Source organism: Chinchilla lanigera, unplaced genomic scaffold (genome assembly GCF_000276665.1).
Source record: "Chinchilla lanigera isolate Chin_1 unplaced genomic scaffold, ChiLan1.0 scaffold00018, whole genome shotgun sequence".
Lineage (NCBI taxonomy): Eukaryota > Metazoa > Chordata > Mammalia > Rodentia > Chinchillidae > Chinchilla > Chinchilla lanigera.
The window spans coordinates 10,859,260-10,874,693 of record NW_004955419.1 but is presented as its reverse complement, the minus strand read 5'-3'; the positions used below and the strand labels follow the sequence as shown (position 1 = coordinate 10,874,693).

The 15,434-nt window shown below is 41.1% G+C and overlaps 1 protein-coding gene across 2 annotated transcripts in view; it reads right to left on the bottom strand.

The window, feature by feature from the left end:
- Positions 1-15,434, bottom strand: part of Astn2 (astrotactin 2) — a 901,354-nt gene that overhangs the window by 512,860 nt on the left and 373,060 nt on the right. For both annotated transcript variants that reach the window (XM_005382610.2, XM_013513260.1), the window contains exon 7: positions 8,858-9,025. In XM_005382610.2, the coding sequence (XP_005382667.1) occupies positions 8,858-9,025 (168 nt within the window). The remainder of the gene's footprint in view (positions 1-8,857; positions 9,026-15,434) is intronic.

The following is a 15,434-nucleotide window of genomic DNA, read 5'->3' as shown; positions in this document are numbered from 1 at the left end:
TTCCTTCCTTCCTTCCTTCCTTCCTCCCTTCCTCCCTTCCTCCCTTCCTTCCCTAATTAAAGGTATTTTTGTTGGATGTTTGGAACTGTTTCACTTTCAGGTGTAACAATCAGTAAAATAAGCAAACCTAAGGTCTTTCTAAAACATATTCTTATGCCTTAGTCTCTCATCTCCAATCTGACAGAAAGCTAGCTATCCATAAATACTATTTGTTGCTTTTTGAGACAAGATTTCACTAAGTTGTCCAGGGAGGCCCTGAACTTGCCATCCTCCTGCCTCAGCCTTCCAAATAGCTAGGATTACCAGTATGCACCACACCCAACTAACTCTCCACAATCATATCTCAGCTTATTTAATAGTATACTTCATGTACATACTACACCACTGCGATGTGTCTACTACATTACTTAGAAGCCTCAATGTTACCATCTCCTTCAAAGCAGGGGTGTTCTTCCCCTTTGTGAATTCTTGGACTTTGCATTTTCGTAAAGCCCTTTGTATCCCCTTAAACTTTAATAACACAGGGCTCAGCAAGTAATAGAAACGATCTATAAACATTAGATATATTTAGTATTATAGAAGACAGCTATATGGCATAACTGCACACACGCTATTCTCATTTCACATCCTATTACAAATGAAAGGTGGCTGCTGAAGACATGAAAATAAACTGAATATGATGGCCCAACATGACTGAATTTCCTACCAATTGTGAAAAGAAAATTCAATTTGCTGTAAATGCCATTTACAAATTGTTTCAATCATACTTACGCTTTAAGTTATTAGTGCTTAAAAGGTCATAGAAACATGAATTTTGAGCTGGAAGATATCTTAGGAATTATTTAGGGTTGTAATTTGTATCTTGCCACTAATTTACAAAGTGACATGGGGCCATGTGCTGCATCATTCTAGCCATTAGTCTCATTAGGTCAGAGAAGATGATGTCCAGGGACCTTTCCTGTGATATAAGTACTTCTCACTCACTGCTTTGTTAAAGACAAGGAAACTCAAGTTCACAGTATGGGACATATGCAAGGTCAGATAACAAGCTTGTGGCAATGTTGGCACTAGCCTGGAGAGAAAATTTTTTTTTTCATTGCACAGAATTAACAATCACACAAGGACTAAATGAAAGGTTAGTGTACAGAAATATCCAGCATACTGTAAATTTCTCTACCAAATAGTCAGCTTCTGGGTGGCAGAGGCTTTACCTGATTTTCTTTCCACTTAATCTGATACAGTTGCACATTACTGGATTAAATGTCTTATGAAATATTTATGGAATTAATAAGTGAAGACACAACTGGGGAACTGATTATAAAACTCAGAGTAAACATTATATGTTGAGTGTGTCACTAAGTCAAGAAATGATCAAAAGTATTTAAAATTTTATTTATACCTTGTCCTCACAAACACCCTAAAAGAGAAATTACTCTCCTCACTTTCATGGTTACAAAAAATGAAGCTCAACTGTATTCAAACTTGTTATTTGACTTTCCCATGGCCCTACAACCGATAAACAGAAACTACACGATACCAGACATGTGAAGAACTTTACTAAAGCTATTTCCCATAGCTTTAGTAAAGTTCTACAATAGCTACGATGATGTTCTTGACAGTCCAAGCTTGACCAACTGAATGTTTTGGGGTTGTGCTCTCTGAGGCCAAAGCAAGTAATCTTTTTGTATTCACTTCCTGTCCTGGGAGACATAAACAGCAAGGGTGACCCTTCATTCTGGAAGGGAGCTTGATGTTAGTCTTGGGTCATGTTCTGGTTCTCCATAAACTCTCTTTTGGCTTACTCTTTGATTAGCTCTCATTTCCACCCAGTATTGTGTTGGTAAATGTTTCATTATTTGCTTTCTGAAGAGAATAAACTCTATTTCTGCAGCATTTACCCAGATTTTCTGGTGGAAAGATCCTCATCATTGTCGGCTTCTTACATACATGATGCCAATGAACAGAGTTGAGAAACTAACAGGCAGCTCCCACAAGTCCATACAAGATGGCTCCCACACACCATAGGTCCATTTCCGTAATTGGCTCTATGGGAGATACCAGTTGCTGAGATCTCTGGAAAAACACACCTGTGTTTGGATATGGCGCACAACCACACAGGCAGGTTTACCAAAGTATCATGTATTTTTCAGCTGTGATATCTTCCCCACTTTCTTTCTTTTATCTTGTCACATGGGAAGAATGATCCTTCCTATCAACATGACCCCAAAAGCTTTCAGGCATGACTGTCTCACCATAAAATTTTACCCATAAATGGAGGAGAATCTTTATGGGAGGCTAAACCATTTCTGAAACATATAATGTTGGAATATGTTCCAAGCTGGGGAGTTTTCAAATACTATGCCATAGGAGGTACAAAGATTTAAGAGAAGTCCAGCTTTTCCTTTGGGTGAGATATTTCTTTTTTGGCCAGTAAGATGTTTCCTCCTCCTCTTTTTCTCCGTCCTCTTTTCCCCCTCCATCTTCTTGTTCTTTTTCTCCAGTGCTGAGATTTGAACCCAGGGTCTTGTGCATGCTCAGCAATTGTTCTACCACTGAGCTACACTCCCAGCCCTGTTGCTTACCTTTGTATAAACCTTCTTCATTTTATTTTCCCAATCTCATCCCCTACCACCCTCCAAGTCCTCTGCTTCCATTTTCTGTCCTGCAAATTCTCCAGGTACCAGGACAGCTACACTGCTGCTTCCAAGAATCTCTTTAAACTTTCTGTCTCTTACTGTAATCAAATCCCTTCCCCTCCAGCCCCCTTCCTACCCATACTCCTTTACTAATTCTACAAGGCTAAGCTAGGAGGTCATCCTCTCCATGATCTATCTCCTGAAATCCTCATCTAAAATACATTTCTCCCTGTTCTCCAGACATGAGGCACTTTGTTAATACATTGTTCTTGATTTATATCACACTGTGTTTTTATAATAGCTATATATGAACAGATTCTTTTTTACCCTCGTAAAAATGTAAAATCCATGAAGACAGGAACACTGCCCAATTTGCCTGTGATTTCCCATAGCACTTAACACAGAGACTTATGAGTTGTGGAATTAAGCAAATCTTGTTTGAATTGAATTTAACAAATTGAACTAAATTTTACAAAGTGGGTCTCAATCAAGCCTCGTGAAAATATATTCAGGAATCTTCTATTCACATTTCCACTCTCACCTGTAAGTAGTGCCATCCATTTATGGCTTGAATGATTTATAAGAATAAGATAGTTTCCTGAGCATTGAGGTGGCAAAGGTACACAAGTAAATTGTATACAGTCCTTGGTCTTATCAGCTTATATTCTAGTACAGAAAACAAATAACTCAAACTTTAATCTTGTTTTAGTCAACAACTCTTCGTTCTGTGGAGGTCATCCATTCTACTAAAAGCAAGTGAGAAGCAAAAATGTAAGATGGTGGGAAGAAGATGATTCAAGCAGAGAGGGCATTTCAGTGGAGGAAGAAACTTGCACTCTACTTAGAATGCAAGACTTTGCATGGGGTGCATGGGAGACAGCTGTGAATATGAATAGAGGGGACAAAGCAAAGAGGGCTCCTGAGGGTTTGATATACTAGGAAGACAAGAAGCGAAGGTCCTGGCAGTCAGACAAGCTGTTGTATAGTTCTTGGTGACCACATTTCTCAAGAGCTTAAAAATATTTAATTTGAGCTGTTGGGTAAGTGGATAGGAAGGAAAGCAAATGTGGAGTATATACATGTTTCAGGAAGCTTGAGGATTGAAACTGACTTCTCATACCTATTTTTATTATTTTCTGTTCACTTACTATATGTCAGCATTACTCAGAGTTTTAAAGATAAGAGAGATGAATGAGACACGCATCCTGTCTTTTCCTCCTTAACCCCCAACAAAGTTTACAGTCTGGTATTGAGTACAGGTAAGAAGAGAACAGTGACTCTGCAGAGAGACAGGAATTACTACATAAGGTATCACAAAGGCTGTGACTGTGGAAAGGAGAACCTGTTAGTCAGGGCCAAGAAGGGCCTCAGGAAGGTATATGGCACAAAGAGTGTCTGGGTAGTATGAAGGAAGTAGAATGGACCGCCTTCCACAAGCTTCCAGTAGAAAGAGAAAGGCTTTTTAAGAGAGTAAAGGGTCTACAAAAGGGATAAAGACCTGGAGGGCATGGAACCTTCAGGAATTAGAGATGCATGGTGTCCTTAGAGCCCAAGTGTTATGGTTTAAAGACAGATGCCCCACCCAAGACTCATATATCAAGGGCTTGATCGCCAGTGCAGCCTTCTTCAGAGGTAGGGTCAAGTGAGATGATTAAACCAGGAGGGTGCCGAATTTGTGGATGGATGAATTCCCTGATGAGTTCATTCACTGAGTAGACTATTAGGAGATGAGGCAGGCAAAGGAAGTACTCATGCAGGAAGGCCTTTGAGGGGTTTATGGCCCTGGCCCTCTCCTCTCTGGTTCTTCCCTTGATCTCTCTTCCTGGTAGCCATGAGGTGAGCATCTTTCCTCTGCCACGCCTTTCTTCCATGGTGTTCTGCCTCATCACAGGTCCAAAATAATAGAGGTGGTAGACCATGGACTATAACTTCTGAAACCATGATCCAAATAAATGTTTCCTATACTTACTTGGCAGGGGAGATACCATGATCACAAAATAAATGTTTCCTTTTTAAAGTTATATATATCAAGCATTTTATCACAGTGACAAAAGCTTGATTAATATACTAGGGAATACGGCATAAAGAGGTAGAAGATGAGACAATAAAAGTGAACAGAATTTTGTCAAGATAATTCAATTTAATTTGGCAGCTGAGCCTCCCACTAAGAATGTCCAACATGAGAAGAATGTGTGGGAAAAAAGAATACGGAAAGCATTGCTGTCATAAGGGCAGTTGATGAGCCAGAAGCATTGGCAGTAGCTGGCCTAGTGTTAGCAGTGCAGAATCTCACGCTATGGTCCTACGACCTATGGGGATTTGAGAAGTACTGGTCTAGAGTACAGGATCCTGGGCTTAAATCCTGGCTCTGATATGTGGGCTGTGACCTGAGTCCTTTCACTTATCTTCTCTGGGCATCCATCAGCATGGATGCAGTGGATCCTAGTGACAGTTCCAGCTTTAAGGGATGTCTCTGTGCGTGTGTGTGTGTGTATTCTAGAAAATACCATGAGAGTAGCAATTACATTCCAAACTAGTACCACATCCCTGCTCCTTGATCAAGCCACTGTTACAAGTTTGTGCTTAATCGTATGGCTGATGAAGATCATCAAAAATCACCACATTGCACAAGAAGAAGATCCGCAGGGAAGTAGCCCCACATGTATGCACCACTGGCCTAGCTTGGGTGTCACAGAGGGAAGTCAAATGTGTTTCCCTTCTGTTACTTTCCACCAATAATCTTGTTTCCATTTTATGGAAAGGAAAAGAAAAAAAGGATAAGGTCCAGGTCCACAGACATATAGTTTCACAAGAACTTTGCTGACTGTTGAAAGAGGATAATTGACTGTGTGTATGTGTGCATGTGTCTGCGTGTGTGTGTGCATCTGGGAGGGAACGTTAGTTAGGGTAACAATGACATAGAGCCTAAAAGTCTTGCTTAAAAGAAAAACTTCAGCTGTGAGATAAGAAGGAACACAATAGATACACTGTATCCCCCACGTAGCTTCCCCATCCTTTGCAGTCCCCATGTCAAGACTGTAGAAATATGTCTGAGGAGACTCCGGAATGACAGGTAAGTGTGCATTGTCATTTTAAAGTGAAACCATGGCTCTATCATTTAGAGACTCACTTGTTAGCCTGGAAAAGCCTTCTCCTTATTTCTGAGTTGATGCCAGTTTAAGAAGTAAAGGAGGGATGGGACAGTGACAGCAGACCCCCACCTGGGCCACTGAGGAGCCCAGTGACCTTGGCCCTCCATACAATGCCTGTGTAATGAGATTTCCATAATGCTTGGACAGAATCTCAGGAATGGGATTAAGAATGGAGTCCCAGAGGAAAGAGAACAATACACCCCAGTAGGAAAAGGAGAGGATGGAGAGCAAGGAAACACAGGTTTTAATTCAAGCTCTGTTCTAACTTCTTTGTAACCCTGGAATGTCTCTTTCTCTGATTGCTGTTTCTCTCTTTGTGGGCAACAAGAACTAGCATTTGTTCAGTACTATGGAAATACATTATTCATATGTGTTATGGTTCATGTCCACACATCTCCCCAAAGCCTCAGGCAGTCATGGGGCAGGCTTCTGGAGTTTTTGATTGATTCATGGTCCAATGCGGGGATTTTGGGTGTGAGTGCTGCACCCACCCTGGGGAGGGTAGCCTGCATATAATATAAGGGAGGGAAAGAGGCTTGCTGCTGCTGCTGCTGCTCCTCCCTTTTGCTCTTGCTGCTTTTGCTCATTTCTGCCACCCTGAACTTTGCCCTCTGCCATGTGCCACCCTGCCTTGGAGCCAACTGAGCATGGACAGACATCTCCACAAACTGTGAGCTCAATAAACCCTTTCTTCTCTAATTTTGGGTGTCAGGTATTTTGTCCCAGCAATGAGAGAAAAGTAACCTAGGCAATATGCTAGGCATTTAGTATAAACAGGGCAGTATTTCTTGTGTTTAAATACCATCCAAATGCACATTTCTATCTCCAGATCTCACTTCTTCTTTGACTTTGAGTTATGGACCTGTAGTGAATTCTTGCAATTTTATGTTGCTGTGGCTTCTATTTTGAATATAACATTATTATAGCAGAAACAGACTTCAGTCACCCTTAATACAGCCCATGGCTCTGTACCTCCACCCAGCTCCTCAATGTGGTTGATTCAGATATCTGCCAGGTATTCAGAGGTCAGGAACGGGGCAGCAAAGGTGGATGCCTGGGTATTAGAAGTAGAACACCAAATCGAAATAGCTCAAGGCAGTGGAGAGAGATAAGAACTGAGGAGCACCTTTTCTGCCTAGCACACTGGACTCCTATTTTCTTGTCATTTCCTTTTAATGGATCATTTGAACACTTACTAGTGAATTTAAGGTGACTCACACACTATTCCACAATATACAGTGCAAATAGACTTGGGCTTCAGCACTAGACGAGGGGCCAGGCAGATATGATATAGACACAGGTCAGGTAAGAGTCACAAGACTATCTGCCAAGATAAACAAGGAGAGGCACCTCCTGGCCATGGGTGACACAACTAGGCATTATGCATCCACCAGGTAAAAGTGTCCTGTGGAAAGCACACTGTAAACACAAAACCAGGCCACTTCACTTCCCAGTAAGACACAGTTGCTAGCCACAGGGGTGGTGGGACACCAGTATAGCTGCGGGCTTTTAATAAATGAGCCAAGTACCCATTTTTCATTTCTACTTGAACTTAAAACTGGAATGATAACCTTTATTCCATCACTCACCCGTGACCCTCCCTGGCATCCCTTGATGCAGTAAATGATAACTTCATTTGCCTGACTGTTCCAACTGAAAAATTTGCAATCATCTCTGCCTCTATTGTTTCTTACATTGAATATTCAATAGCAAATGCTCTCAGTCCTATACCTAAAATCATGTGGACTCTGATAATATCTCACTGTTTTCTTCATGAACTCCTCTGGTCCAAACCACTACCAGCTCCTGCCTAGATTAAAGGAGCAGGATCTTGACTACTCCTTAAATAGACTTACACAGCAACCAGAGTGAGCCTGTCTAAATGCCAGTCAGAACACATGGCTCTTTTCATAAGAATCTTCCAATCACTTTTTGTCTTATTTGGAGTAAAATCCAAAGTCCATATTATCCTTTGAAACACCCTAACACCACCTTCAGATCTCTTCTATCCCTCAGATTGCACCTCTACTCCTTTCCTCGCTATCTCCTGACTATCACGCATCTCCTAACAGTGTAGAAGAAATGACCCCCTTGTGGTGTCCCAGGGACCATTGTAGATCCCCTGCATAGAACGCTCTCCACCAGATATTGGCATGGTTTCCTCTGTTCCCACCTTGAGACACCTGCTCAAATATTTCTTCCCAGAGACACCTTCCCAGACCTCTCTATAAGGACAACTCCTCCCCCACTTCCAGCTTGGCATTCCATGTGCTTGTCATCTGTTCCCACTCCCATAAGCACTAACTATGCTTATTTATTCATTTTGTTATTGCATCACTGTTTCATAGAACCTGCAATAATGCTGAGACTGTTCTATCCCTGTGTTGCACAAGAAGGTAGCCACACTAGTCTTTTGAGGCTATGGAACACTGGAGACACACGTATTTTATTTTAATTAATTAAAACTAAATAGACATAAATGACTTGAGGCTACCACACTAGACCATGCTGATTCAGTGTCATCTCTCACCCCACTATATACAATATGCTACATCAGGCAGAGGTTCTGCCTATTTTATTTTTGGTTGTATCCCCAATGCCTAAAAAAACGCCTGGCTACTCGAGACATACCTACTGAATGGGTGAGTATATGAACAAATGAATGTACTGGGAACTTTCCATGCATTATCTCACTCACTCAGCAACAGATCTGTAGGTTAGGTGTCGTTTTTCATTCTCTGGTCTTGCTCTAGAAGACCCAGATACCAAGTGGTAGGTGAGGTCTAAGCTCAGTGCTGTCTGATAATTTCTAGACACTTTGTGATGCTGGGTTGAACTAGATGTTCTCTGTGGTCTTTTCCAACTGTGAGATTCTGTCATTCTCTAAGAATTTCTTTCTTTACCAGAAAATGGCAATTAATAACGATTACATTGATGGATCTTCACATCAAGACCCTTGTCAATGGTTCAGAATTGATGCTTTTTTTAGGCAGAGGGAACACAGACCTTTCTTCAGCCTATGCCATCTCTCACTTTCTGCTCCCTAGGCCCAGATCCCCCATGGCTCACCAGTCTCCGGGTCGCAGAGCTGCTCACAAGCATCTGTTGTCCTTTGTCCACACAGGTCCCTCACCCATGGGGAGGTGGCGTTGATCTGGTAATATAGGGACAGCTTGGCTGGATTTAACCAATCAGAGATGTCCAGGTAGCTCCCTTCACTCACCACAAAACTGCTCCCTATGGAAGAACAGAGAAAAAGATAGCTATTTACTCCCCAGTTTAAAAATCTCTCTGCTGGTGCTGCAGAAAAACAGTGGTGCACAGAAGTTCCATTCCTCTGCTTCTTTAACCCATTTCACTCATCTTAAAGCATTGACAGAGCCTTTATGTTATCCAATATGGTGTCAAACATCAGCAGAGGCAGAGACAAATCAGACATGAGAGAGCATTGAGCCCAGTGGGTTAAACTAGGTTCTCAGAACTGAGGAGGATAAGGGCTTGTGTCTTCAATCTGCTTTTGCTCGCTATTGACTTTGTGTAAGTCACTTGGTAACTCTGGGCCTTGGTTACTTCATCTGTAAATGCACATATGTATAAAACACACCTCAGCTGTGAGAATAAAATAAATTAATGTAGAGAAAATGCTTAGCCAGCACCTGGCTTGTTCCAGTAAATAATGATTAAAATGTTAAGTTTTCAAAGAAGGAAAGCTAACATCTCTGTCGCACAAGCGTCCCCTCTGGAAGAACAGTCCTTCATACCCACAGGGCCTAGGTGGTTCAAGTTCATGGGGAAAATTGCCTGAGTGTAAGGAAAACAGTACCCAGGCTTCCTGCCTTCACTTTTGTAGTTTGGCATTTTTAATTCTATTTATTATTTTTTAGTGGTGCAGGAGATGGAATCCAGCGACTCATGCCTCCTAGGCACGTGCTCTACCACAAAGCTTACTCCTAGCCCATTTTTTTAAATGCTGAGAGAGATGGACATATGGATAAAGAAAAAAAACTTTGCAGAGAAATTTCCAGAACCTCTGAGGAAAAATGCAGCACCCCGATGGTAAAAAATGCCTGATGTTGTGAAACAACAGAGAAGAGGGTTTGTGATCAAAGGGATACTGCAGGCTCTATCAGAGAGGATCAGCTGTGGAACAGCTCCAGCCAGTTCTTGCCACTAGGGACTCAAAGCCAGTGTTACCAGATAAGACTGTCCCCAGTGGAGGCTGAAGATTCAAATTTTTATTGTAATAGGCAATTTTTTAATAATGACTTAAATTTGTTCCTAAAAACTGGCATAGGATAAACAAGAACCTCTAGCTGTTTGCTGTGAAATGTTCCTTATTAGTTCATACAAAAAGGAAGATCACATACACATACTATATGCATGTATTTTATATATATATACACAGTATATACACACACACTATAGATTTTGCATATGTGTACACACACATACACACACCCCCACACACACATATGTACATTCAGTTTACAGGGAGACAAAAGCAGAAGCGTAATTCAAAGTAGTTGTGCATGGATTGCAATCAGTGGGTGCATACTGTAACAATAAAGCAAAGGCTGAAATTCATGAGTAAAAAAAAAATGAATGCAAATAGGACCAGTCTTAGACAAAGCTGGACTGGAAGAGTGGTTCCGGACTCGTAGCAGATCTAGGAAACACCAGCATGGAGACATGAAATCATGTTTCATAATTAACATGACTCAGCTTCTCTCCTGTGTCTACTTCTCTAACACCTCACTATCAACCAAAAACATTTTTTTTCCTGTGATGCAAGTCAAATCCCCCAACAAGGACCTCTGTGAATAAGCATTGTGTAAGGTTTTACAGAGAACTCTCTGTGAGGTCATATCAGACTCTTCTCCTGACCTATGGTTGGACTCGTCTGAGCTCAGGTGACCTGCTGTGGTCCAATGGGCTGTGGCCAGAGGGTGGGGGATCACATCAGACCATGCCTGGCTGCCTGAGCATGTAAGGGCTGTAGGTGGAGAAGTTTCCCTGAAAAAGAAAAGAGTATAGCAAGCTATTATCTTTTTCAACTCGCCACAAATGTGATCATTTCTATCGCTCTGGAGAATAAGTTCCTCAGTGAAAGCACAGTAGAGAACAGGATTTCTTGTTTGTGGATGTAAGAGGTTCCTATGTAAAGCAGCAGGAGAAGATAGCATCAGACACTGAGATGAGGTAAGACCACATTTGAAGTTGGTCCTAAAGTCCTTGGCAATCAAAGCAAAGAAAGGAAGGGGTCTGCTGGATTCCATATTTCAAATTTCTGGCAAACAAAGATATGCAAATCTATCTGCAAACCTATGTTTCTCCCACTGGAACTAAGCCCAAGCAGAAACATGTCACATAGGTCCTTGAGTAAGGCACTGAACCCCGGTATCAGCTGCAGATTTTTCTTTTAAAAAGCACAGTCATGCTGTTTAAATGGAGAATTCTTGTATTTAGTCTCACTAAAGACTGAGGGATGCCTATTGAATTGTGTCTCGGGGCTGAGTTTGGTTAACCTTTCTACTTCAGGAAAGCTGTGCAGTGCAGTAACAAAGAGAATAGTGGGCAAGATATGAGTTCAGATCCTCATTCTGTTACTCACTATTTCTACAAGGTTGGAGAAGACAAGAATCCCTGTTACTTCCTGTAAAGAGCATAGATATCTAGTCCCATTCTTAGGGTTAACATCAGTAATAAATGAGACAATGCATTCATTTTAGGTCAGGGTCACCAGAAAACAAACTCAAAGGCAGAGACTAGCATGAAGGAGGTTTAGGAGGGGATAAGCAAAATAGGGATAAGCAAATAGGACTGGGTAGAGAGAGAAATCCACTTGTCATGTGATTACAGGAAAGTCCTGGGCTTATCCCTTGGGGAGCTCTGATGCAGAGATGGTCCTGCCCAGTTGTTTTCAATCAAGGTAGACTTTGGTGCCTTCACATTTACCTGTCACAGGCTCTAGGGGAAATAACCTTGGATCAAATAACCTTGGGTAGTGGAAAAAACCTTGGATCAAGAAGTGGTTTTCCATGAAGGGCATTTCTTCATTCGGGGCTTAACTGAGAGAGGTCAACCACCAACATTCCTGGAAGGAGGGGGAATGAGAGTCTTGATCTTGGTGCAGGTATGAGACTGGGGTGCAACATCTTAATTTTCACAACAATGGGTGAGTCTTAGACACAGTGTTCAATCCCAACTAACCAGAGCCATTTTGATTATTGTTTAGATTTTATATGGACTTGGAGTCTCTGAATGCAATATTAGCAGATTTCCAGTATCACAAATGAGATTCCTTAGAAGGAACTGGCTTGAAATTAGATGCAAAAGACTTAATGAATGCCCTCCCACCACCATCAAATTTATATACTGAAACTGAATCCCCAATGTGATGGCATTTGGAAGTGATTAGATCATAGAAGGTGAGCCCTCATAAATAGTTAATGGCCGTATAAAGAGACCCAGGAAGCTCCCTTGATTCTTCCACTATGGGAGGTCACAGTGAGAAAATGGTCTTCTGTGAACCAGGAAGCAACATTTACCAGAAACCTAATCTGCCAGCAATTTGACCTGGGACTCCTCAGCCTCCAGAACTGTGAGATATAAATTTCTATTGTTATGAGCCACCTATATGATATTCTTTTATAGCAGCATGAATGAACTAAGCAAATTAGCCTTAAACTCTTTAAAAATACTATACAGAACCAGTTGTTATGGTTTGTATCTAGGTGCCCTGCCAAAGCGTCATGCACTCATTGGTGAGACTTTTCAGAGATGGCTGGATCTAGGGTGTGTAAATATGGATTACAGGTGTGTGATCACTGGATCAGTCCACTGATTGGATTATCATAGTTCTGGGTCTGGTTGAATGGGTTTACTGAAGACAGAAAACCTCCCTTGGGTGTGAGTGGCACTAACAAATAGGGTAGTAGCCTAAATGGCATAAAAAGGAAAAGGGGGTCCTGCTCTTGTTACTTCCTGCTTGGCCTCCCATGGAGTACTTCTCCTCAGCCATGCCACCCTGCCTTGGAGCTAGCCTATTATAGACTCAAACCTCCACAAACTGTGAGCTAAAATAAATGTTCCCTCCTTTAACTTGTGGGTGTTGGGTATTTTGTCCCAGGAACAAGAAAAGTAACTAAGACAGATTTACAATTGGTTTAATGGCAGAAGAAAGCTATTCACTTTTGAGAGTCCTTTCTCTCCATCCCTGGAATGGATGTGTTACACATCTGCTCACTTAATCTGTCCAACAGCCTCTTAAGATGGGTATTTCCCTATTTTACAGAAGGACAACATGAGGTTTAGAGAGAAACTGATCTAGCCAGATTTGCATAATTTGCAGGTAATGAAAGTAGAAACTGAAGCCTGATTTTATGAGCCACCAAAGCTAGACCTTCATATTATTCCAGGCTGCCTTGAGAATCAGGAACATTGGCTGAGTTGTTTTTTGCAGTCTTTTCATTCCCCTTCCAGTATTCTATGCAGTCCTCTGTGCATAGCTTTGCAGGGTCTTTGTTTTCTCTGATATGCTATGATTTACTACAGGGACTTAATCATAATTTACTAGTCCTTATCAATCCAGTTCTCAGTAATATGCCTAGGAGTTTGGTGAATGTCAATGGCATTAACAAAACCAAAGTTCCATATTTGACCAGAGGGAAGTTCAATTTGCTTTATCATGGGTCTGTGAAGAGGGAATGCCTCTACATTTCTGCCACAGATAATATTTTTTTCATTCTGTAAAAGCTAGAAAATAATTCTAGGCTTTTAGAATCTGCCCAGTTCTAAACTAAAACTTGAACTTCACTACCTTGGCTTTGGGGGTCTTATTTGCCCCTTGGACTTGAATGCAGATGACTAAAGCAGAAACTCAGTTAGAGGGGGCCCATGTGGATTAGCAAGGACATATACACCCATCCATCAGAACATGATGATTTGTGGCAAATTGAATGTGTTCATTTAACCAACATTTGGTTTCTCCTCCGTGTGTAAGAAATAAACATAAAGACTGAGAAGTGGGATGAGTCTAGAGAGACTTATGAACTCAATAGGAGAGATTAATATATGTACAGATATCCATAATACAGACTACAGTGTGTCTGAGGACTGCTTGGAAAGGCTAGCTATTGCTAACGAATGTAAGGAAAAGCAACAAGGGAGCTTAGAGGGGAAGTGCTGAGAGTTAGCTTTGAAGCTGGGCCTTCGAAAATGTGGAAAACAACAAACTGGACAAAAATCACAGTGAAAGAAGCAAATATAATAAGATATTTCCTCCAGAGTAATGGCAATCTGTGTGGACCTGAGCCCTTAAAGGTCCACTCTAGACCTGGATCATAGCTGTCTTTATTTTATTTTATATTTTTATTTTAAAGGGAGCAGTAAATGAGGCACAAACAAATAAAAGATAGAACAATAGCAGCATACTAGTATCACAAATATAGACAAACCAAAGCAAGAACATTTAGAGTGAAACAGGGTTTCAACACAAAATAATACAAATTAACAGTGGTTGTTATATTACACAACACTATACTCAACTACGTTGCTCAGATTACCAGGTGTAAGAATGGAAGATTGTTCAAACCATTAAAGAGTATAAGAAAATAATTATTAGATAAAACATTGGGAAACATTATTCAACTTGTACCTATACATACAATGTTATATATTCATGCGTTTAGATACTACTGTGTACCAAGCCATGCACTATGCTGTGCTTGAATAAAACATATCCATCAGTGGAGAATTTATAGTCAAGGAGGGGAGACCAGATATGGCAAATATAAGGCAAATTATGTGTCCATTTCCCCTTTCTCCTTGACTTACCAATCTAGATTGTTCATGTTTTGAAGGCAAAGACCATGCTCCATTTAAACCTACAATGATTGTAGTTCTTAGGGTGTAGTGGCACTCAAAAGATATTGGAGTGTGGGTGTGTGAGGAGTGAATGAAAGAAGGAATGATAGGGAGGAAGAGGGGGAAGAAATAGTATTGAGGCCAAAGAGCATCAAAGACCTCTCTCTGCTTAAATTCTAGCACTTTGGGAAATAAAATCTATGCAACAAAGGAATAAAAATGCATCATTCCCTGTGTCTCACATCTCTCTAATTTTCTTCTTAACTTCTGTTTTATTTTCTTGGCTTTAGATTGATTAACGATGGCCCCCCCATTATTGGGTAGGCTCAAAGATTTCTCTTGAAGATACTCATATAAATGCCCCCAAAGGAGCAATGACTCTGAAATGAATCTCTGCCAAAATCTCAACTTCAAAATGTCATGTTTCCTTCTTTTTAAATCATATATATATATATATATGCATTCTTTTTTCTCCCACAGCCTTGTGGGAATATACATCATCTAATTAGCCAAATGGATTTTCAGTTCAGCCCAATCATTTCCTTATCTAGCATCTGAAGCCCAGCATTGCTCAAGGGACTGCACGGGCATGGAGGTCCTCATTAACTCTGATCTCCAATTACATTGATTATAAGCCTGGTTCTGTAATTGTGCAGCATAGATCAGGGGTGAGCTGGGGAGCTCAGGCCACTCTGTTATGTTCTCTGAAAAGCCACAGGCACATCAGCCCCCAAAGAAACAGAAAGCTGCAGACGAGGACTAAAAATACCACAGATGGAGG